This window comes from Centrocercus urophasianus, unplaced genomic scaffold (genome assembly GCF_019232065.1).
Source record: "Centrocercus urophasianus isolate 14NV4802_14NV808 unplaced genomic scaffold, USGS_Curo_1.0 seq_10, whole genome shotgun sequence".
In the NCBI taxonomy this organism is placed as follows: Eukaryota; Metazoa; Chordata; class Aves; order Galliformes; family Phasianidae; genus Centrocercus; species Centrocercus urophasianus.
The window spans coordinates 67057831-67083706 of record NW_024884142.1 but is presented as its reverse complement, the minus strand read 5'-3'; the positions used below and the strand labels follow the sequence as shown (position 1 = coordinate 67083706).

Genomic DNA, 25876 nt, shown 5'->3' with positions numbered 1-25876 from the left:
ATAAAATGTGCAAACGCAGAGTGCACAAAAAATGGTCAAAATTGACTAATTCTGCATTTCAATTTTGAAAAACTTATTTTGAAGTGATTTTTTTTAATTGTAAGTTTTTGGATATTTACATTTAATTATTGATACACTAAGGAGATTAGTGACAAACAAAAAGATAAAAAGTAATTCAAAAGTTAATTCAAAACTACTAAAACTGCTACTTAACTGTTTAATATAATTTATGTAGCTTACTATTCCTACAAATCTTAATTTCACTTTTTCCTCTATCATTTTAATTTTATTGGACTTAAAGACAATAAAATTTGTCTTCTTACATACAAGAGAAATTACAAGACAAACGTACATTACAAGAGAAATTTCAGACATTCTGTTAAAGGAAAGATAATCCTGAACAAACACAAACTCTTTACAGGTCATGCATTCAGTGGACCTGGTGAATTCTCATCCCAACCTCAACCTGTCTTTTCAGTCTTCCTGACTGAAGATAGATTACATCTTCATCCTCCAGCAGTCCTTTTTCCAAAATGATTTGTTACCCAGCAATTTTTACAGCAGAAAAATTAGCTAGGACAGGCGAACCATGATCATGACTGTTTGCATTCAAAAGATGAGCAATATTTTAAGCTGCAAGGTATATAAATGGCCTTGTTTATCATTCCTTAAGAGTCATTTTTCAAATGAGTAAAATCATTAGCCTCATTCTGTGTAAAACCCTACTAACAGTTTCAGTGATATAAATTACAGTAACTCCACACACGTTAACTATACTGATTTGACTTTTCCATTCAAGTGACTGTAAAGATTATGAACATGAAAAATTCTAATTTGAATATATGTAGATAATTTTCCAATTCTACAGCACAAACCTTGCTTATTCCTCCTGAATAAATAAATATTTCAGAAGGGGAGAGGTGGGAAGGAGTAAAACAAACTGAGATTCTTTATACTCATGTAACTGGGAAAAGATTTGGACACTTTCTTTTTAAACATCCAAGATCTTTATGTAGTAAATTAAATATAATTCAGAATATTTCATATGCTCTCTGAAGCACTTCAAGTTAATATTTTTAAGAAGGTATAAATGTGTGCATATATATACATATACATACACATACAAATATATATACTGATAAACTTACATTATCAGTGAAAACAACTCCTAATTTCCACATCTGATACTTAACATCAATGGAGTTTAGCCTGTAAAAATAAATAAATAAATCACATTTTATATAACAACAAAATAAGAATTTATGCAACATGATCTACAGGAAGAGTATTGTCTCATAAACAGAGGACATTACAGTTGGTTTATTTATCTCAAGCTGAAAGACATCTGAACCTTTTCCCAATTCACTTTTACTCTGGCATATACTTGAAACAAAAGCAGAAAAGTAGATTACTACGTACTATTTTGGAGTCATCAGACCTGGAGCTGATCAATGTCTGCAATGCAAAGTCAAAGGGAACTTATCTGCTAACACTGAACCCAAATGAGCTTGAGGACTGCTTCTACTGATGCTACACTCTTCATTGTGCTGTAAATATTTAAATACTGAATCTAATGGATGCATGAGTTTGAGCAGCTTCATACATGTTCAGTTTTGAACCTGGTATAAAGTAGATAAATGTAAATTTCTGAAGAATGTGATTTTCTGCAAATCTCTGTCACAGCTGTTTATTTTCTCATAGCACATTCAGCTGCTATGAGTATGGAATGATTTCTCCTAGGAAAGTGTGAAAGATGCATGAAATCATAATTTATTTTTGTTGCTGTTAACGTATACAAAATAAAGCAAACATTAGAAATATAATAGAAAGATACGATTCTAAGATAAGCATTTCATCAGACTTCTCCAACTACTTCATTCAGGTCTCTTTTTTTCCAAGAATATAAATACAAATATTATTTTATTTTTTTTCCTAAATAAGAGTCATGAGCACACAGGGAAGATTAGTTAGTTTTGCTGTCTTTTTCTACCAACAATAACACACACACACACGGAAAAGGAAAAGGAAAAGGAAAAGGAAAAGGAAAAGGAAAAGGAAAAGGAAAAGGAAAAGGAAGAAAGAATATTTTCTAAATCCAAGTATATCCAACAGCAAAAAGGCAGGAAAGTATACTGGAAAGTAATTTTGCCACATTATTAAATTGCATTGCTATGCCACAGAGCCTTTGCATATCAGCACACAGTTTTGGTTGTTTAGGCAGACTCTTCTTTCTTGGTTTTACTTTTCAGTTTAATCTTTACAAAAACAGCCCTTTCCAGAATGCAGTTCTTATCTACTAGCAGTCCTACTGTCTACTTCATATAATTCTTGTAAATACACTGTAAGTGCTATTGTTATAGAAAATTATCCATATGCCCTTACATTATAATCTCTATAGCGTAAAAAGGGCTCTGCAAAAACTGAGGATATCTCTTCAACTCTTCTGTAAGAATGAAAATGATTACTATTACTCTGACTACTTCAAAGTGTAGGAGATTCTTCTGATGTCTGGCAAGTACATAGTCCAGGGAAAACAAATTATGAGGAGATGTAAAGACTAATCATCCAACTTCCAATGTTTTACTTGGTGGTTTCACCATCAATATCACTTAAACATATTCTACCATTTTCTTGAAACCTAAATGTACATTGCCAATTTTATCATTTCATTCTGATTGAGCTGAAAAATAAAAGATGTGAGTTTCTAGCCCAGTTGTACCAACACTATTAGAATAGAAATAACGTGATGCTTTCAAGTATCTGTGCATTAACCTGTATCTTCATACGTAAGAAAAGAGGATTCTTTTTCTGATAAGTGCTCTATAATGAATTAATTCACAGTGAAATTCAATTTGCAAATTGTTTTTTCTTATACAGCCTTTTTTTTTTTTTTTTTTTTTTTTTTTACAGAAGAGAAGACATAGTACGAAAATTCAAACCTAAATGACAAACCGAGTTCACAGTTTAAACCACCAACAAAACACCCCCAAAAAGCCCTCAAACCACACCAAAACAAACAAACAAAACCAAACAAGATGCAAATGCTTACACAGCAGATAAGGAGCTATCCTTCTTTGGTTTCTTCTTTTCTCGAGCATCACTAAAATCGAGAGCAGCTTTGTCCATTCCTAGTAACTCACTGATTCTGTCACGGCCATAGAATTCACCATATTTATCCATGACCTAAAGTTTGGATGAACATTCAAGAGAAGCAGTGGGTAAAAGTTTGTTTTCTGAAGACAAGAAATTTAACACGCATGATCTTTTTCATTTGTTTGTTTCTATCTGTCTATCATATTGTTTAGTAATTTTTTCCGGCTTGTTATCAATCACTTGATAGAGGCAAGAAAGCTTGTAAAAAATGAGATGTTTCTACTCATTCAGTGATAATAGGTAGAGGAAAACAACTTAGCAGAAACAGAATAACTAAATTAATATTGTCACATGCCAAAAAAAAACCATCAAAACATATGTTTAGCTCACACAGGCAAGAGACGTTTTGGCTATTGTATCTACATGAAAAGCTCTGATTAAAGTAAGATCTGTTGAGGGAACTATTTGACCCTTACTCATTATTATTTTAAGAAAGAAATGAAAAAATAAATATCATTTAAATTTTCTTTAAATAGCTTAAATATGTTGATGGACACTTTCAGATTTTTCTTTAATGGGAAGTACTTCACAAAGAAAAAGTTATGATAAATGTCCTCACTAACTAGCACCATTGCATAATTTTATGATAGTTAACAATACAACAAATAATATAATATAGATAAAGTATGTAGGAATCACAAGATCTCTTACAGAGACTTAGAGTTAAATGTTTTTAAGCAAATTCATCTTTCTGGTAATGACAGAGCTAAAATGTTATTGAGTGAATTCAAACTATTCATTTCATACTGTTTCTTACAAAATTTGATGTGTTTCATGGGAAGTTTATTTCTGGAAAAGAACTTATGCTTCTCATTCTCACTAAAAACACAGCTCCTCACTAAACATCATCCATTTCTTCTCACTTTTAAATCAGTGCTCAAAGAAGTATAAAATTATGGATAAAAAGACCATAACCAAATGACTATGAAGGTGAGAGATGATATTTTACCAGCTTTCTAATAAGTAATACTTAAAGAATTTGTTGACAGTTTTTGAAATTTTTAGACACAAGCCTTCTTTGTCATATGCCTGAAAAGCAGTGTTTCATGACTATGGATCATTCACTAGCATGGGGAATTCATTGCATCTCGTCTTTATTTAGATAAACAGATAGAAGCACGTCACTAACAACTCCATAGATACCAAAAATACCTTAAACAGCAAAGCAAATACACAGCTCAAACAAATTTCTTAGACAGGGAGACCTAAAAATTCTACTAGCAAAATTTCTGCTACTATTTCAGAAAACACGTTTCCAGAAGTGATTAAAGTTTGGCATTAAAACAGTCTGAAAGAGGGATAAATCTGATCCAACAACACATACACCCACTTTTTCAAACATGGTCAAATACAATAAGAATGTTTTTTACTGCATGATATCGTGAGAAAACACTGAGAAAACACTTGACAAACAGCTCAATGAAAAAAAATAAGCCTTCAAAAGCCTCTGGTAATAGAGGACTTATTTTTTGATAAGACAACAATGTGACAAAAGCTCTTAAGCATGTCTACCAAGGAGCACAGAGAGACAATGCTGTGGAGAGAGTTCAAATAATACTTTGCTCTTACTTCCAGAACCATAACAGGAGTTGTCAGTCATCAGCCCATCAAAGGCCAATCTCCACAAGCCAGAGGAGCACAGGGAACAACAGCAGGCAGGAACTCAAATTATTGACTTTCAAGAAATTGACTTTCTGCCTGGTTCCTTCCAGAGCTGTTCCAGAAAAGACCAACTCCCAGTATCCAGGCACAAAACTTGCCAAGTTGAGTCACAGAAAGATTTTCAGATCACCTTTTAGACTAATAGGTTGCCTGGGGGTGTGGGACAGAGGGGAAGATCATTTGGAGGTTGCATGAGACTTACTGCCTGTTATGGATGGGAATCAAAAGTGGGAAGCAAGATGGATTTACGTGGATTTATAGGAGTAAGTGTGACGAAACAAAGGACTAAGAGAAGAAACGGGCCAGTATGGTGTCTATCATTTGCTGGTCAGTGCCGCTGTTATGCTATGCCCTATGCCTAATCATCTCAATCTACATTATCTCCTTATAGAATTGCTTACTTTTTAGTGATCAAAAACTCTCTATACTGTGTGCTTATATGTGCATACAAGGATGTGAGCACGGCAACTAGATTCACAGAGACAAAACTATTTATCCATACTGTAATATACACACAAGTGTACACATCTCTACAGAATTTCATGAATGTATTTGAAATTTCTGGTTTATAGTACAAGTCACGTAGATGGAACATCTTGTAAGAATAGCTACCTAAATTACAAAAAGAAGCCACCCATAATCTGTTAATATAAGGTAAGGAATTGTGTGTATAATTTAAATGGAATATATGGAAATATATATATATTGAATCAATATTTTATTTGAAGAAATGTAGACTACACTTCTTTGAAAAATGAAAAAAAAACCCACCATGCATTAAAGCTTTACTTTAACTTCACATATATTTTTGAAAATAAACCTTACCTTTCTTTTCACAAATTTGTCCCAGTAGTTGTTTGGAAAAGACCTGAAAAATACAGATGAAAAAAGAGCACATTTTAGATGATTGTGAAGAGATAGAATAATTACTACGATACAGAAATTATATACTTATTTGTTTCTAACTAATTTGTTGTTGTTATCACCAGCTGACAATTCAGATAGTCACTGGAATGAAAGATACCAAATGGCATGGAGCCTATCACACTACCATGTCTGCAAAAGGGCAACTGAGCTGATGGTTGCTGGTGGAACCAGACAAGATTTCAAAGCCTTTAAGTCACATAATTCCAACAGGCAAAGAGTCAGACTTTTAAATATGTTCTCAAAGGAGTATTCAAGAGCCAATAAAAGTATCCAAGCCATAGCTCACTCGAACTGACAGCAAGAAACAATCATCACCATGCTTGTCAAAAGAAATTGTTTTTTTTTTTTCTCTTTAATATGTAAGCTGCTCCAAGATAGTGAAAAATAGAGGGAGAAAATTACCTCCTTTTGTTACGCTGGTCACTCCTCTCTTGATGCAGCTCAATAATAAATAATAATAAGAAAGAATAATTCCTTACAAAGCTGTAAAGATAGACTAAGCAAAAACTCACTGTGTGTTGATTACAAGTCTATCCCATTGCCCTTTAATATCATCTTCTGAGGGCTGTTCAGTGATATACAGTCCATCAAATTCCAACTTCCTTGCTACTTCCTTTTCTCTCTTAAAAATTACTAGTGGGACCTGCAGTTGGAAAAACATATAAGAAATTAGTTAAAAACACACTGAGATATCTGAAAACTCAGAGGAAAGGCTGTTTCTTTAGAAAAATTAAATATGAAAACTGAATAAGTATAAAGTAATAGTTCAAAAAATTCAAAGAATTGACAATTGACCAGAACACCCTGAAGATATAGATGCACACGGACCAGTTCAGAATCACAGAATTATGAGTGCACTGCACAGCTGTAATAAGATGACCAAAAAAATCCGAACGTACTTCCAATAAAATTAGTTGCACAGTTCCACAGAACAATTAGAATTGGTCATATAAAAGAGAGCTAAAATAAATATAAAAAAATACATATCCTAAAATCCTTAGAAATTCTAGTTCTGAAATATTCATTTGGGATCACACCTTTGGATGGCATTTTGGCACCCAGATGTGTAAGATATTGCCTTTCATTTGTTAAAGAATCCTTGAAGTTTCACACGGAGAACAGCAGGAAGAACAGACTGTGAGCAGTTAGAAGTAAAATCCTTAAACATTGTTTACATTCTGTGTATTTGATTCATTATCTGTGCTTCTTTGCCAGCAAAGACACCTGAACAGCAAGGATCAAGTTTTTTTACGCCTCATTTTTGTACTTTGGATGACAATCAGAAGTACATTTTGAGAAGGGAGACATAACTAGCAGTCCCAGTAGAGTGTTCTTTTACTTAGAAGTTTGTTTCCAATAGAAATGGATGCTTTGTTATGTTAACATGCACAGTGAATTGCTTCGTTAGGTTTTTATTTTGAAAATAAATGCCGCTGTAATTACTTCACAGGTCTTCAAAATGCATCCATATTGCAATGGTGTCAGTATGACTAGTCAAGACTTTCCATGGGTATACTGAAAAAATGACAACGAAAAGTAGACTAAATTAAGATATCATTGTATTACACACAGTAACAATAGTACCGATCTTATTTTCATAGAACTAATTGAGAAAAATGTAATGGATTTCATGTGGAACACTCTCCAGAAACAAATGTACATAGAAGATGTAAATAAAAATATTTTTAATACTGCAATCAATGCATCTTCAAAGACAGAGACTGAAATGACATTTGGCCATTTCCTCATTTTCAGATTTGGAAAGAATGCAATTGTTATCATTATTTGCTATAAAGAATGCCTATCACTTCTAGTCAGGTAACAAATGTAGTTGTAAAGGACATTGTGGAAAAGTATTATTAAGAATCCAAGAGGATAAAAAGCTATGAAGTAGAAGAGGACATCTCCATACCCAGAAATCTGAGCCCTCGCTGTTCATGCCAACCAGTGAAACACAAAAATATTTTTAGAATTTATTGATCTGCAGAGTAACTTAATTTGTAGTGGCAAATCAAACACTCCTTGACAGTTGCGAGAATTTTCTGCTATAATTAGCTGCCTGATGTGGTAACTGTGAAAACAGTGATCCTATGATCCAATGCCAGACCAGCAAAGCAGGCTCTGGCCTGGAACCTTCCAAATTCACAATCAACCTAAATCAGTTTTTGATGCAGATTACACAAGCAGAATAGTATTTACATGATTTCCCAACTTGTTTAAGAAAAGGTTCCAATTTATGCCACTCAGTGGACAAAAAGTTGGCAGCTAGAAGAAAAAACAGTGATGTGTTTTTCTTACTTTCAAACAGTAATACCCAATGATGCAGAAGAAGGAGATGACCGTATGTAAGATGGCCAAAATCCGCAGCGTGGGCTCCATGTAGCCACTGCTTTCTTCCAGGACATAATGCACTGCAATGACCCTCTGGCTGTCGCTCTCTAAGCTGTCCAACTTCATATTTTCTCCAGTAGACACTACAGGAATTTCCTTTTCTTCCATCACAGCAGAGGTGGAGACCTGTTTAAATCACTTAAATCTTAATATTATGGGTGTATTTCTTTGACAGATGTTTTATACTATTACAAGCTAAATAGTACAACTGAAAACAATCCAATCAAGGACAACAGAATTTTGAGGAAGTCTTTTTTTTTTTTTTTTTTTCCCCCTTCAGAACAAAGTTTCACAGAGACCACTTCATCTTGTTACACTAAACTATGTCAGTGTTGATTTTCTCTTACTCTCTATTGCAATTGTGGACCATGCTGAATTTATCACTTTGAATCCAAGAAAGGGCATAGTCCTCCTGGAAGAAAACTCATGAACTCCTGACATTGCTGCATGCAATCTTTATGAGCAGGGTTCTTCCATGAACTGAACTGAAAAATCTTCAGTTGTATTATATTTATTACAGACCTTGACAAAGATGATCCATGATATTCTACACAGCTGTGCATACCCTCTCAGGGATCGTGAGGACACAAGAAGACATCTCAGCTGAGGTGTATTAGCCTAAGTTGTTAGTGAAAATTGGAGTTGGCTGAGTCACTGTACTATGAAATGGAGCACCTGAGGCACAGATACTTTCATTCTGCTGCATTTGTCATAGCACAGAACTCAGGAAATAGCTATTTGCGTATTTCATGCAAACACATCAGCTATCACTGTTAGATCTCTGAAGTATCAGTTTGCAGAAGGTATTAATTCTATTAGGTTGGCAGTTTTTTTTTTGTTTTTTGTTTTTTTTTTTTTTTACAAGAGAACACAGTCTACAAAACCTGAATACTTTTCAGAATCCAACTTTAAAAGTAGCAGTATGATGAACATACCTTATAGAAAAGCAGGATGAAGTTGATGGCAAAGGCAACAAACAATGCCAACATCCTCATGTTATAAAAGTTTCGAGCAAAATAGTTCTGAAATAAAAATACCACAATCCTGAAATTCATCATTAAGTATTGTTTTAGAGAAAGTAAGCTACATAACTAATAAATTATCAGAAGTGTGATGAACGTTCAATCTTAATCTGAAAAACAGATCATTTTTTCATTCTGCTTCAGAATTTCCCACAATTTCAGTCAGACTATATGGTACGTAGGATATCAGCCACGCTAGTTTACTTTAGTGCCTTCAATGTCAGAAGACGGGAAAATTATGCATTAAATAAACTTTTCATGTATTTCTATCCCTTCTGATATTAAGAACATCAAAAATGAAAGCTGAAGCACAGCAAACTTTGAGAAAAATTTTGTTCCAATGAGGAAATTCTTGCTTAAACCTATGTTCTACGGTGGACTGAATATTTAAGTTTCAAAACAATATCTAGATTTACAGTCATTTCATCTTGTCAGTTGGGATACTTCATTTTAAAGAAGTTTCACAACATATAAATTCCTTATGAATCACCTTCAAAGAAGTTTCTATCAATATCCTTCCATTTATCTAAAAAACAACAGTTTAAGAAATGAATTAACTGTTTAAAAAAAGCAAAAATTTCAAGGTTGCAAAATTGTGCTATTCAAAAGCCAGAAAAAGTTGAAGAAAATTTATTCCCAATTTTGCAAATGCGTTTCCCTCATCCACATAACTTTTACCCCTTACTTCTCATCATATAATTAACAGCGTATCACATAAGAAGTCCGTGCATAAGAACATTTAAAAGAAGGCAACATTACATTGTTTCTATCTTTCTGAGAGGTTATTTTTACCAGTTGTAAAATTTTTTTGATGTAGGCCGCTGTATATTCCCAGTACATAAATATTCTTCTACTTGCTTTTTACAACCTGGGAAATGGCTTTTTTTTTTTTTTTTTTTTTTAATGGTTTTGGCTGGGATTGTAGAGACTCTTAAGATTCCAAAGCTGGCGTAAGTGACATATAGGCCACACACCCAGCAATAGATGCCAGGGGAAAGAGGGGGGAAGCAAGCAAGGGATATTCAGATTGATGGCGTTTGTCTTCCCAAGCAGTCATTAAACATGATTTGCCCAGCTTTCCTGGGATTGGCTTAACACCAAGCTGCCCATGGAAGGCAGGAAATGAATTCCTTGTTTTGCTTTGATTTGCTTCCATGTGATGCTTTTGCTTTGCTAGTAAACCGTCTTTATCTCAGACCCTGAGCTCTCACTATTTTACCTTTCCAAGTCTGTCCCTGGCCTTATCTGAGAAAGTGAGTGAGCAGCTGCTTTCTTTTGTTGTTGTTGTGTTTGCGGTTTGGTTCTGTTTTTCACTTATCAATCCAAACCTTTGCCTTTATGTCCAATTTATGGATGACTGTGGATAGAAGAATGAATGAGACTTATCAGAAGTATATTTGTTTTCTTCAGTTTGGTAGCATAATTTTGTGGTATATCTCTCTCATAACATGTAAGCCACAGGGCAGAAAACAACTTACAAGAAGCTTCTGTTGATATGCAATGATTTTCTTCCAGAAAGCTGATTCCTGAATTTCTTGTTCTCCATATCTGTGAGTATGAAGCTGTCTTAATTTCTGTTTTGCTTTGTCTTCCTTTGCTTTCTCTTCTTTTTCTCCATCCTCTCCTCTTAGGACACGATTGAAACCAAAATAACATTACAATTTAATAAAATTGACATAAAAATAACTAAACCACACCCTATGAGAAGAGACTGCATCCTTTCATTTGGCTCAAGTAGTCATGATTCATGCAGTGCATAAAAATTGGTAATAAGTATAGACATTCATCCTCAGCATAAAGCACTGGCAATTGTGACATTCTGGTTAAATCTACAGATAATTGAATTTACTGGCTTGTCACCTTAGAGAAGTGACAATTGCTAACTAGTAGAGGCAGGTAACTAAGAATCTTCCAAACTTATTACCTAAAGCTCTGCTTCATAATTGTGCAGTTCATATTTGCGCTAGCAAATGTCTGTGCAACTGTCTGCGTGTCTGAGCACTGCTATCCAACCTCATGCACTTGAACAATCTGATTTTCACACAAACTGAAGAATACTGTTTTTTCTTGTATTTACAAACCAAGCTTCATGTTTAACTTCTGCTTTTCTGTCCAGTTGAGGATGACATAAATACTCTGTCCAGGAGGAGAGAGGAGAAAGAAAGCTTGACAGCATTTCAATCTGAGACTATCACTGTGATGCTTACAAAAAAATCATAGCCAGAGGGCTGCCTTCTTGAAGCACATCTTAGGAACTCAGAATTATTTTGGAAGCTAATGAGACTTGACATCATGATAGATGAAAGAATCACAGAAGACCATTTGAGGCCAAATCAGAGTGAGAGACAACTTACACCTTACATTATTAATCTGAGTATCTACAAACAGAATAACTGATGTCCTAAGCTGCTTCATAGTAGGATATTTTCAGCAACTTTCACTTGAAAGTTTATCTTATGCTAGGGGTGGCTTCAGGGCGGCTAACAGCACCGGACTCTTGCATTCCTTACAAAGAATAAAGGTATCATTGCAACTCACATAGCCAAACAGTGCAATCAACAGTGAACTTCAAAAGTCTGAAAGAGTCGCCTTTAATGTAGTCACTACAAATCTGTAGAAATTTTCTGTTTTACTGATTACAAAAAGAGTATTAATTATGGGGAAGAGTTCGTCATCCCAGGAGGGCAGTATGGAAATAGCTTGAGAGTAAGGGGTGCACTCAGAATTTTGATAGTAATATATCAACAACAGGAACCAAACACTTAGCAAGAACCATAAAAAAGGCGGATGCAGTGCCATGTTTTTACTGGCTAAAGCCAAGTCCTATGTTTTGCTTTTTTATTCTCAGTGATCTCATTAACATTAGATTTTATCATGTCTTAAAAAGTCTCAAATTATTATTTATCAAATGCTAATGATCCCCATAAAAATGCACAAGTATTCAGTAATTCATTAAAAACCATAATGAAATAATAAGCTTTTGCAAAATCCAAATAGCTCAAAGTATGCCACAGCAAATGGGATGAGCAAAACAGATTCAGTCTCTAGCCGGATAGATAACCACTCTGGAACACAAATGCTCTTACAATTTTTCCAAGAAAATTTCTTCTTATTCTCATACTCACCAAGAAAACCCTAAATGAACAGATGAAAGTCAGCCCAATTAAAACAGTATAAACTGTATATATCTGATTTATCAGATTCAAGATTTTTTTAGAAGAGTACTCATTTTATTGAAACTGATATTTATAAATCTGAGTGAAATTATTTACATGGACTTCACTTGCAAATATGTCCTGATGATGAAGATGGATTAAAACAAACAGCTGTGGTATGTGGAGACAAAATTATAGGCAGTGGAGTAAGCATAAATCAAGTTGATTTTTCAGTGAAACGAATATATTTCCAAGATAATTGGTTAGAGTTATACATACTCTGCTTTTTCAGGTTCAGATTTTGTTTCTTCCTTCTCTTCCTTTTCATCTTCTTTCACCTGTTCCTAGAGATGGTAACATTTTTTTTAAATGTATCTAAACACTATTATACAGAGTTAGTTGAAAAAATATAGAGTGCAAAATTCCAACTTTTTTAACAATTGAAGCTCTGAGAAAAAAAAAAAAAAATCCTTCATTTTAGCATTATAAGCAAACCAAATTACCAGGTACTTAGAGAAGACTGTAAGCATTCCAGTTTGTGATGTCAGAGAAGGCAAACTTTAGTGATTATATGTGATTCCCTAGAAAATGCAACAAAAGCAACACAAAAACAGATGCAAGTTTTGTTTCAAGACTATACTTCATATATAAAGAAGAGAAACATACAGCACAAATAAAAGGTATGGTTACCTGGACTTTTTCCTGTGCCTCAGGCATTGGCGCTATGGAAGGAGTGCTCAGTAAATCACTCAAACCAGCATTTGGGTTGTGAGGAATCAATTTATACTGTCCACCTTCTCGTTTCAAATCCAAACCAAATATATCTGAGAGTAGATCACTCTCCTCTGATAAAGTTCTCAAATCAGTCAAGTCTTCAGTAGGCAATGCAGTTTCTGCTGGCTTCCTCTCCCCCTCTTCTCCTTCACCACGCACCTCATCCTGAGTGGGATCTGGCATATTGGCTAATAGCTCAGCCACCTTGATTTTCTTTGCTCCTTCTACTAGGCTTCCTCCAAGCAGCAAACTGCAAACGATGCGAAAGAAGCCCCGGAAGACACTACAGGCAAAATGCAGTAAGCCCATTAAAATGCTCCAGTAGGAAGAAAATAAAGCCATAACCATGTCCTTCATGGTCATTTTCTTCACTTTTTTCATCTGTTTCTTTAAGCTCTTCATGCTGAGCATTTTCATAAGAGTCATTAAATTATACTTGAGCGCTACTAATGCTGACTTCATAGTTACAAGTGAGAAGAAACCCATTCCAGGATCCTGTTCCTCAGGCTTATCTTTCTCATTGTCCTCTTTATTTGCTGACCTTTCATTCAGATCTGACTCAGAGATTTGGGCAGCCAGTTGCATTTCAAAGATGGTGTCTTCACAGAAATTAACAAAAAGCTCCATCTTTTCTTTCTCCCCACCTTCATTTACAACATCAAATATGAACTGTCTCTTTGACTCTTTTACCTGAGGTTTTTCCCACTGAGTCCGACTTGATTCGCTTATTTCAAAATACACTCGTTCAATGCGCTTTGCACTGCCCATGATTTCTATACGTCCAAGGAAAGGCTGAAAGTAGTTCAGCACACTTTCTGACAGTTCAAGAAAAGTTTGCAAGCGAGTATCATGGGGCATGTGTTCGGAGAGGTTGGTCAGGAGAACAGCGACATTGAAACCAATGTCTTTGGCAGGCTCATGGAATCGTTTCACAAACTCCTCATAGTCCAGAGTCTCATTCTCATCTGTTTCAGCACATGACAGTAGAAATTCAGTTTCAGACTGGGTGTAATGCTTATGGCTTTCCATTGCCTTGTGAAAATCTCTTTTTGAAATTATGCCTTTGCCATCAGGATCATACTCTTTGAATGCATCAGAAGAAGTCAAATCCTTCAGTTTTAAGAACATATCAAAAAACTTCAGAATCATCTCCACATTGTTGGACGATTCCACAAGCATATCAACCATTTGCTTGCCAATAGTTCCATTCACAACATTACCTAGATGTAATAACACAAAGATAAAGATATTGATAGCAGCAAACATTTCGTCAGAGAGGAAGATTGATCAGCCATTGGCTATCACACTCTTATTAGGAAATCAGCTGTAAAATCAGAAATCTTTTACTAATGCCACTATCCTAAGACTTGGTTTAAAATGTAACTGAATATTTGCCAACAGAGAAATAAAGAACAAACAAGCCATAGGCACATTTGTTAAACTTAATATAGTACTAAACATGGGCAGATTTTCAATACTAATACTACACATTTTACTGTGGTGCCAGACAGAATCAGCATCAATTAGTGAGGATGACTAGTTCAGTAGTTCCCTCACAGAGTGCTGTCTACATAAACAAAGAATTTATTTTGCTTCTAGGTTGACCTCATGTGAACAAACCATGTTACACTGCAATTTAGCCTGCATTTGCTGCCCTCCTAGTTCTTTCAAGACAACAAATGTACATGAAAGAAGCAAAAAAGAGAAACTATCTTTCAATTGTCTATGTTTGTGGATTTCTAAGCAGAATACTATTGACAGCCTCTAGATAGGAACTACCATAAATGTATTTCTTGACAACAATCACATTCTCTGTGGAATGACAATCTTCAATTACTAGTTTCAAAGAACTTTGAACTAAGTCACTAGGAGAATTGAAGTCTATTATTTATGGCCAAGATGGCTATAAAAATAACTGTAACCTATTAAGGCTGTTAATAAAATGACAAATAATTTGTTCAATTCACAGAATTTAGGATTCCAACTCCAACAGTAAAATTTCTCACTTAAAGCCAAAAGATAAGCCAAATTCACAGAAACAAAGTATAACTTCTGATATAGATGGATTTTACACAATTGTGACAGGCAGACACAACACAAATGATATCAAATACACTATAGAAATCTCTCATGCAATTAAAGACCTAACTACTCTGACAGCTATCACATGAAAATTAAAAACCTAACTATTAACAAAACAACTGTAAAAGAAAACAAAAACATTAAATTTTACCTACCTTCCAGCATAGACAGCAACATGACAACCATATCCTTCTGAAGATCCATTAATTCTTTCAGTAATTCAATTTGACTGGAATCCTAAATAATAAACACAAACATATAAATAAGATGTCTATTGACTTCCTTGACATTCATATATGTTTATGTAGATATCACCCTGTGAAGACTTAAAGATTCAGTTATTAGTATTGGGACTGGTAATAAAGCAATAAAGCAATAACTGGGTATCTCAAGCCCATAGATGATGCATCTGTAATGATTAATGACATCTAAAATAGCATTCCTGCTGACATAACCAAGTTCACAACCTAGAAGCCTTGCAAAAACAATAATGGCAGCAGCACATAGGGCTGAAAGTGCCACATGATTATAATAGGATCTAAACAAGCTCCTAAAGGCTAAGAGTTTGAGCTCCATACAAGAGAAAGACATTGTCTCTACTTATCATACATTTGGAGCAAGATGTTCCCGTCACAGTGCAGAACAATGTGAGTAACTGCACACAACAATGAATCATTTTGAGCAAAGGTCATTGGGTTTGACTGGAGTGGTAGGGTGTGTATCATCATTTTCTAGATGTAGTAGCTAAAAGACAGTATGAATTAATGCTGGCACAGCTCAAACGATACACTTGTCATTGCTGTGAAACCAGATCTTGCTAATAATCAAATCAGTTTGTTTAATCAACAATTACCTTACATATATTTGGCTGTCTGTAACTGCTTATACATCACTTTCCATGCTGCTTTAGTGGTTCAGGAAGGAGGCACAATAGTCACACCACTGTGGCCTTCCCAACCATTAACTTTTTTTTCTATTACAAACATAATAAAGATATTCCAAAACCATGACAGCATATACAAAGATTTGGAAATAGACTTAGGCAGAAATTCAGTGCATCACTTTGAAAAACAGCTTTCAATATTATGCCATCTACTGGAAGGTGTCATCTATTTAACCATAAGAATCGAGATCTGTAGCAGTAAGAAATTAACTGACTTAGGTCAGGTTTTTTTTTTTTTTTTCGAGGTGTAAAATCTGAAGGCTAAGGAGGAAAATTATTTAAAGTAGATTATTTTCAACTATACATCGCATTCAAAGAATACAACACATTCATGAACACTTGACCTACATTATAAATAAATAAATAAATAAGCAAATCATCATAGCCTTCAGAGTTTTATTGTTTAACAACTGAAACTCTTTCATAATTATTACACTATTCTCAGAAAATATCAAATTATTTAAAAAACTGAGAATTACTACATTTGAATAAAAATGTATAATATAAGGTGAACTGAATTCTTTTTAGAAATTAAGAAGCTAAAAAACACAGAGTTTAAGGATAGGACTCTTCTCTAACTGTAGTCCTCTTCAGAGCGGCCTGTGCTAGTCTTCCATACTCTGTAGTTCATGAAATGAGTACTCACATCCAAAAGCAATTTACTCATTCTAAAGATTAATTGCAATTTTTCTCTACTGAGAATAGAGAAGACGTAGATGTCTGCTTTGATCTAGGAACCTAAATAGGGAAGATGGTTCCTGCATGAAAGTCTTGTGCAAAATCAAAGAAAACAAGGAGGCAGAACTTTGATAGGAAACACTGGAGCTGGCTAAGTTGTCTTTTTTTTTTCTTCTGATTTCAGGTGATATGATTCATTTTCAGCTTCATTTAATCAGCTTTCAGACCATGGTCAGTATTTCTTTTATAGGCCTGCTATTCACACCTACTTTAATTCCATAGTTAACACCTTGAAATGTTTTTTTTTTTTATTATTTCACCTCTTTTTTATTTTTCCCTCTTATCTACACTAACAACTGCTGTTCTTACTCCAACACAGTAACAAGTACAATTTGTCTTTACTAAAAAGCCATTAACTTTAAAAGGAAAAACAAAAAGATACCTGAGACAGCTTCATCTGCATGTGAGCAAATACATGAAGAAAACCAACTACAGCATCCCATAGCCTGCTGTGTGCCAGACTTTGCTGATTCCCAGTACATGGCCCCTGATTTTAACATTGCAAAAACAGAAAAAAATAAAACAGGTTTTATCTGTAAGAAACTCAATTTAAAAAACAAAAACAAAGAGAGAGCTATAAGTAGGGACCCGTCATTTAAAATATGCTTTGAAAAAAGAAGCATAAATAGAATTACGTATTTCATAACACCGTGAACCATGAGCAAAGCCAATTGCTAATAGCCATCCTGACCCTGCTTTAGCCAAGCACCAATTAACAATTCAGAAGGACAAAAAGTATAGGATAGCTATTCACAACTTTAAACTACAAATGTTAGAGGAGTTCAAATTTTCAAGCTGATGTACTTGTAAATTAGAAGTAACCTCATACAGTACAGATGCAAAATTATTATAATAGATTAGAGACTAGGATTCCTGATCTGTTGGTTTGGCTTTTTTCCAGCAAATCTACTAGTAAAACACAGTCTTAAGAAATATTATTCCAAAAATTCCAACTTCCAAAAAACAAGATTCCAAAATCTTTTCAAACCTCAGACAATAGCACATAAAATATTTACTAGCTAACAATATTTCTTGTGATTTGCCAAACAAGTATACAAAAAACTCGTGTAAGCACATGTAAGTTGCTGCTACTCGTATTTATTCAGCACAAAGTTACCACACTTCAGTATAATATGTACAAGATTTTTTTCAATACATTTTGAGATTAATCATTCAGCGAAACATTTCATTTTTTATTTGTTGCAAGGAAATAAAAGCTGCCTCAGAAATAATTAATTTAAAAATCCACCCTACTATCACAGAATTATTTACTAATATGTGTAAATTTGTCTGAATTATTAAGGCCCCAAAAGAGCAATGCCAGTAATGCAACTTCTTATTTGAATAAATGCCCTAAAATCATTTTGAAGTACAATTTCATCTATTTTATATCTCTACCCAAGCTTCATTTTTCCTACATTATTTTTATATCTAAAGCATTATTCATTTTCTTACAAATCCATAAAAGTATAATGAAATATTTTACCTGGATATACTCCGTGAGAGTATTGAAAACTTGTTTTGCAACCTGGATGGCTTTGGAAAAATTTCGTTGCCCTTGTTCATCAATAACATCCTTCCCAGAATAATACCAGTAGAAATCACTAATTGACTCCTAAAGACAGTCGTGAGAAGCACAAAGAGATTACACAATCAAAGTTTCTCTAATCAATTCTTCATCAAATCTGAAAAATATTAGCTAGGATTATAGTTCTGAAAAGTAATTAGCTTATGTTTTAAATGATCCTTCACAGTTTGTCAAGAATTACTTCAAGAATTTTCATCTTAAGGGAACTGATAGCAATAATGAACAATAATGAATTGACAAAAAGAAAAAAAAACTATAAAAAAAGGAAAAAAATGGAATGAGATTGGTTGCCATCTGCTCTTAGAAATAAAATTGTTCACATTCTGAACAGGAGGACACAATATTACTGTAATGCTGCATGCTGCTCATGAAAGAATCTCTCTTTATACTCTGTGCTTGATACCCATTCAGTAGAGGGAACAAATGTAGTTTTGTATGCAAGATGCCTGTTTCTGTCTTCTGTCTTCCCCAAAGGAAACCTCATGAAAGTTTCAACAAAGAAAGAACGGAATAGAAATTGCTGTATTATCCCCACAACTTCTACAGACTGTGTAAAGATAAATAGCAACACTGATAGCAGCAGTAATTTAAAGAATACTTATTTTAATAGATTGGAATTCATAGCCACAATATATAAATGGTTACGAGAAAATTTAGCTAGATAAATAAAGTGAAACAAAGCTGATTAAGTATCACATACAGTGATTAACCATTACCAGTAATAATGGTAAGCTTTCATATTTAAAGATTAAGGATAAACTTCAAAGTAGATGCTTGAAAAATTTTTAAATTAGCTTCTGCTTTCCTCCTCCTCCTTACCCCAACACACATCCATTAGGAAATGATGAACTATTCTCATGTTTCACTTGGTGCCATGCATGTAACAAAACAGTTGTAAAATAATCAGTATATGGATGACAAAGTTGGCTGAATCTGGAGTCAGTCAACAATTGTATCCACTGATCTGTGCAATTAGCACCTACCTACCTTCTGCATGCACTGCATCACAGAATCATTTGAGTTGGAAGGAACTCTTAAAGGTCATCCAGTCCAACTCCTCTGCAGTGAACAAGGAAACCTAGAGCTAGATGAGGCTGCCCAGAGTCCCATCCAGCCTGACCTTGTCTGTCTCCAGGGATGGGATATCCTCTACTACCTCTCTGGGCAACCTATTCCAGTGTCTGACCACCCTTACCGTTAAAAAAAAAAAAAAAAAAAAAAAAAAAAAAAAAGCCTTCTTATATCCAATCTAAACCTCCCCTAGTTTAGTTTCAAACCACTCCCCTTCTTGTCTTATCACAACAGACCTTGCTAAAGTGTCTATCCCCTTCTTTCTTTTAGAAACTTTTTAGATACTGAGAAGTTCACTCTCAGATCTCCCAGGAGCCTTCTCTTCTCCAGTCTGAGCAGCCCCAGCTCTCTTAGCCTGTCCTCAAAGGGTAAGCATCCCATTCCCTTGATCATTTTTGTGGTCCTCCTCTGGACATGCTACAATAGCTATACGTCTCTCCTGTTCTGAGGACTCTACATCTGGACACAGTACTCCTAGTAAGGTCTCGTCTGCACAGAGTAGAAGGATAGGATCACCACTCTTTACTTGCTGGCTAGATGCAGCACAGGATATGGTTGGTTTTCTGGGCTGCCAGGGCACATTGATGGCTTATTTTCAGTACTTCCATGTCCTTTATGGCAGAGCAGTGCTTTAAGGATGAAGTTTGATCTTTTCTGTTGCAAAAAATCACTTACCACTGAAGGAAATTCCGAAGAAATTTAAAAATTCTGAGTTTCTGCATATAACAGTCTACCTTATGATCAAAATACATAAAAAGTGTGATGGTAAATGCTGAACAAATACTAGTCATCTTTGTAATCTACTTAATTAGTACAGAAGTTGACTTACCTGAACTCTCAATAAGTAATCCACAGTGGAAATGATAATATTAACAGTTGTGTTGTTACCAGTCTGAGTTCTCAGGTAATTCTGAAAATCTAAAATTTCAAATTAAAGTTTTAGTGTAAATTTAAGTGCAAAATTTACAGAATTATTGCTAATTAAATTCTGATTAAATATTATATAGGAAAGTATACCTTAAAGGAACAGATTTTTACTTTTCCACTAATTGTATTTAAGAGTTTCAGCATTTTATTGCAGAGACTATATAAAATTATCGGCAAAACATAAACCAGGAATTTGATTTTATTTTTCATCTGGAGAAATTTAATTTGGCCATATTTATGACTAATTTTATATCCTTAGAATTCCATCAATACCAAGAGAATGATGCCTAATATATATTTTGCAAATGAAAATGACAATGAAATCAAGTCTCATATTTATACAATTCCTGATTGCAGGGTCATAAATATGTCCAATGGTTAAAGCAAATTATTTTCTCCCCTCAATCACTGGCTAGAAATTACAAATCACATACATTTCCCTATATTGTTTACCTTTTCCAGTCAGGTCAAGACTGAAAATTCATCAGTTTGGAAACCAGTACCTTTTCTACAAAGATTAAACAGATTAAACAGCCTGATATTTTATCACATATAAGTATTTTTCTTTTCCATCTGTCTAGCAGCTTCACTAAATTATGTAATACGTCATGAAGACTGCCCAATTTACAGCAGTGAAGAGCTTTTATCTTTAGTTATCTTTAAGTTAGTGCCACCTTGGCTTATCTGGAAGGTTGCCCACAAACCTGAATTGTGTCCTTCACAAAGCAATTGAAGAAAGCGAAAGAGGTCACAGGTGAACTCATCATCCTGCATCACCTTTTCTCCTGCAGAAAGTCCAGATGGGAAGCACAGATTATCACAGGCTGACAGCTAATACAGCATGCTCCCTGCAGAAAATCTCCATAATTTATTTTAAGGAAGAAGGAAAGAGAAAATTTATAGCCTCCAATCTACCTGAAGCACATATGACTTGTGCTTGACAGACAGTTTGTTTCAAAAAGTCTTAATTTAAAAAAAAAAAACAAAAAAAAAAAAACAACTTTGGATTTATAAATATGGCAGCATGAGCATGGCAACATTTTAGAAATAATCCACGATTCACAGTCATGTTTGATTATTCTAGGCATGAACACTGTGTTACAAACGAAGGTTAGGACAGATGAATTTGGTTACCATTCATCAAAAAACAAAGTAATTAAGAAGAGAATTAATTGAACGGTAATGAAAATCATTCCTCAAATAAATGATAAGATTTTAAAATATCTTAGAATAACCCAGGAAACTTATAGCTATCTGCATTCTCAATAATCATTTAGACAGGATTTAGTATCTATTTGCTGCTGACATAAAATGGATCTTGGGCTTTTGTTTCCCTTGACAAAATAAAGCAAGAAACTTACGATGAACTAGAACAAATGCCTATGTGCTTTATTGACTTAGGTCCTTAAGTTCATTTTTTGTTAGACAGACAATATCCTAAGTACAAATCTTAAAACAGTTTTAATGATTCTTCAATGGACAACAGAACACTAGTAAGCCTTGTATTAAAACAACACTATTTCAATTATTTCAACACCTACAGTTAACTGTGTACACTGAAGTGAGATGAGAAGAAAAAAAAATTCGTCAGTGAAAACAATCACAACTGCGAAAAAGGTAGAACAGCAGCCAATAAAAGATAATAATAAGATAATATTGGTGATTAAAACAAATAAACGTTCTGCAAGAAATCCCCCTTTTAGGACTTCAAACAAGTATTTGGAATGCATACGGAAATAAAATTGGACTAAACTTATTTTCTTTGAGAATATACATGATTTGAATATATAGCCAAGTGTTATTTTTAGATAGCAAAATGGAAGGATGAAAAAACGTAGAACTGCAGAGAAAATGGTTGATATATCCACAGCTTGCAAAATCAAATTCATAAAGGGCGCAACTGTGTTTTTTACATATAAAGACATCACTGAATCAAAGTCATTTGCATGGACAAGATTACAGAGTGAGTTACAATATTTTTAAACCTCTTTTTTTTTCCTTGAACTCTCATCAATTCACATTTTTCAGAACTACAGGAAAAACAGAAAGTCTCAATTTAAAATGATTACATGTATGAGTTCATGGAGAGCTTATCTTCTGGCTATTAGCACACCCAGTAGAATTCATAAGTGATATAAATCAAATCCCAATTTTTAATATTTAAAAGGTTTGGGAGCACATTTTATTCAGCTGTACCATAGAGAAATCAAAAATGAATGCAAGTTATTGGACAATTCTGCAAAATCAAATTGCATGTATGTAATCTCACATATGCTGAAAAAGTTAATCCTTTTGAAAATAATCGTTTTCTCTGTTTTAAAGTAAATAATAAATAAAAAGCACTGCTTCTAACAGCTTGGGCATACAAAGATTTAAAATAATGCTAGTTATCCATTTTTACAGCTGACTAGAATCTGACTAAAACCAATGTCGATACTGTCAGGAGTTTTATTTTTCAGATGTTACTTACAGACTGAGAGAGGTGCCTTGTTGGAAACTACAGAATTGAAGTGCAGATTCATTTCTTTCTATAAAATCTAAGAAACCTTTGCTGTTGCACGCACAAGTTCATGCCACTTCACACAAACATTTATTTAGAAAATGTACTTTCAAATATGCACACTGCATAAAACATGGCTCAGGTTGTCCTGACACTGTCCTCTTTAGTCTTTGTTGATATGATGTATATTCTGGCACATACTTTCTTACACATATGTTAAAATATTCTAAATGCTGCCATTGCTCATGTTGTTTGTAAATGGTATGACTACACACATGAAAAAATTTATGTGTGTAGTTTTGGAAAAAGTGATATCCTGTGTTTGTGATGTATAGGAACAGAAGTATAACTATACAGGAAATGAAAATAAGTTTGACTGAAAGAATGAAATATGTCTGTTTGCTTGAAAGTGCATGTGTCCAAGTTTGATAATTCTCTATTTTGTTATTGCTTGATTGTTTATAATTAATATCCTTTGTGGAACACATTTGACTTTTATTACTCAGAAATATTGATACATCCATCTTCCAGAAAGGATCAGAACTTCTTTTTGAAGGTAGCTAAGCAAGAACAAAGATCTCTCACAGTAAATTTATTCTTACTGATAACATTGCATTGGATTCTGTGTGCTGCATGCCTTTGACACTTCAAGAATCTAATTCAAAAAAGAAAAGCACAGATTTTCTCACCAAGATTCACTTCTCTGAAGTCAAGCTACTTAAGTGCCCCTTCTAAATGCAAACACTGATTCAAAAACAATAATATAAATGTAGAAAATACCACTGCAGTGTAGACTACAGAGAATTACAATGAAGTTAGAAAACCACGTTGTAGGACTATGTCAGAGAACAAAGGCTTATTTACTGATTTCATGTAATTAACAGATGAAAATAGCCCTCATGTATTCTCTCACTGTCTTCATTACAAAGCATTTTGTATCATTTCCAATCAATTTAATAACACACCCTTAACTATCAGATCAAATTCAATGCTAAAATAATATTTGATTATAATATGCCTTCTGAAAACTTACAAATAGAAAAAAAGTCACAATACAATATTAATAGCTAAAAATAAAAATACAGTTTTTCTAATTAAAAAAAAGCACAACAATTTACTGACAGTATTACTGGGGAGACAGTAACTTCCTGTTATATGAAAAAGCTACCTGAAAACCTACTAATACTGTTCAACTGGGGAGAAATAAAACAATTAAAAAAAAAAATCTTCATAGTCTGAAAAGTAAATTGAAATGTTAAAATTACATTATCTCTACATGTGTGGTACAGTTACTGTTTGCAACACATGACAGAAAATTTGGGATGTTAAGTTAAACTTGACAGCATTCATCTAAAAGATTATAACCTAGACATTAATCTAGATTATACTTGTGAGTTTTATCTGTTTAAAAATTGCCATTTTCAGTATGATTTCTTGAATAATTTAACCTGAAATAATTACTGCTGAATCATAGGTTTTATTTAAAATTAAAAGTGAGGTTTGGATTTGCAAGCTCCATTTGTTGTTACTTATTTAAAAAATAGTCCTCTTCAGGAAAGATGTAAATCTTGCCAGTGTTAATTATCAATAAAGAAAATAAGAGTTTTGCTATCAGATAAGTATTATGGTAGTAAGCTAATTCTTTCAGCTTAAATGTTCTTTCCCTGTCTGAAAAGTTTCAAGACTTCTTTCTGAAGGAGGAAATCAACTAACCTGGTTCCATAAGTGACATAGTAGCGTGTGACAAAGATTGTCAAATATGGTGCAAAGCAATATAAATGGTCTGCTTGAAATTTCTATTTTCATGTTAATATTTTAAAGATGTCTCACAAATTCACTATCAGTTAAATGCAATTGAAATTTATTCTTACATTAATTTAGACATAAAAAGGTTAGTCTAAAACCAGTCTAGAATTTCAGAAGTTTGTAGTCCAATATATTAGCATTATATCCATTGAAGACACTGCTGAGAGCAGTAAAACAATATTACTACAAATTGTATCAGTGAAAGACTGGTACATTATGTTTGTATATATATACTAGCAATATTCAATATACTAGCAGTGTTCTCTTTAAGACAAAGCAAAATAAGAAAATGGCACGGGAAATCAAAATGACTAAAATTTCAGATGTGAAATTTCCCTATCAACTGTCATGTTGCTTACCTGGGATCTTATTCACCTTTTCACATAACTCAAACCATAAGCTGGGATAATTATGTCTATTACAGAGAGTTACCTGGTTTAGCTATATTAAAAATTCTTCAGATAAAAAACTTGGAGAAATACTTTTCATTACAATACCCGAAAGACTGGAAAGGTATTACTGTTTCAGGGAAGGGCTTCAGGGAAGGGAGTTTTGTTTAAATTCTAGATGAGTTTCAGTGGTCATAGAATGAACACTGATAGGTTTGAGTTGCAAGGGATCTTCAAAGGTCATCTGGTCCAACTCCGCTGCACTGAGCAGAGACAGTCACAACTATCCTTGTTGTTATTTTCTATCTGTACAATTCGCCAGATATATTTAACACATTTCATTGAAAACAGAAATTTAAAACAAACGCTTTCATAGCTATTCAGAGAGCAGGGAATTTTAAACTACAAGCAACATGCACAGAAGTAGGTTCATCCTGATTGTGAATTACAATTGGAAGAAAAATAATTCCATCTTAACATACACAAGTTTCTTTATGAATTCTTAAAATAATTAAAAATTAAAAATATCTTTCTAGAACACCGCCTACCAAATTTAAGATTAACTAAGCATAAACTTCCCATGTGATACGAAACAGAAAGCAAGGCATTTAAAAAACACTGCACTTTCAAGAATATTTTGACTCACAGTGAAATGACGGAGTATGAGTGTTAAATAAAAAATGAAAAACCATCACAAGATAATAAGCATTTATACACTGGTTTGGTTTTGAATCCTCTTTTTTTTTTT

At 33.8% G+C, this 25876-nt stretch overlaps 1 protein-coding gene across 1 annotated transcript in view; it reads right to left on the bottom strand.

Annotated features, from left to right (window-relative positions):
* Positions 1–25876, bottom strand: part of RYR2 (ryanodine receptor 2) — a 340802-nt gene that overhangs the window by 8208 nt on the left and 306718 nt on the right. Inside the window, exons 87-100 of the mRNA XM_042817920.1 lie at positions 21138–21218; positions 20336–20424; positions 18334–18462; positions 17230–17334; positions 15322–15403; positions 13001–14304; positions 12590–12654; positions 10634–10781; positions 9069–9155; positions 8041–8259; positions 6255–6385; positions 5641–5683; positions 3050–3183; positions 1149–1209 (exon numbers count right to left, since the gene is read on the bottom strand). Of these exons, the coding sequence (XP_042673854.1) occupies positions 1149–1209; positions 3050–3183; positions 5641–5683; positions 6255–6385; positions 8041–8259; positions 9069–9155; positions 10634–10781; positions 12590–12654; positions 13001–14304; positions 15322–15403; positions 17230–17334; positions 18334–18462; positions 20336–20424; positions 21138–21218 (2678 nt within the window). The remainder of the gene's footprint in view (positions 1–1148; positions 1210–3049; positions 3184–5640; positions 5684–6254; positions 6386–8040; positions 8260–9068; positions 9156–10633; positions 10782–12589; positions 12655–13000; positions 14305–15321; positions 15404–17229; positions 17335–18333; positions 18463–20335; positions 20425–21137; positions 21219–25876) is intronic.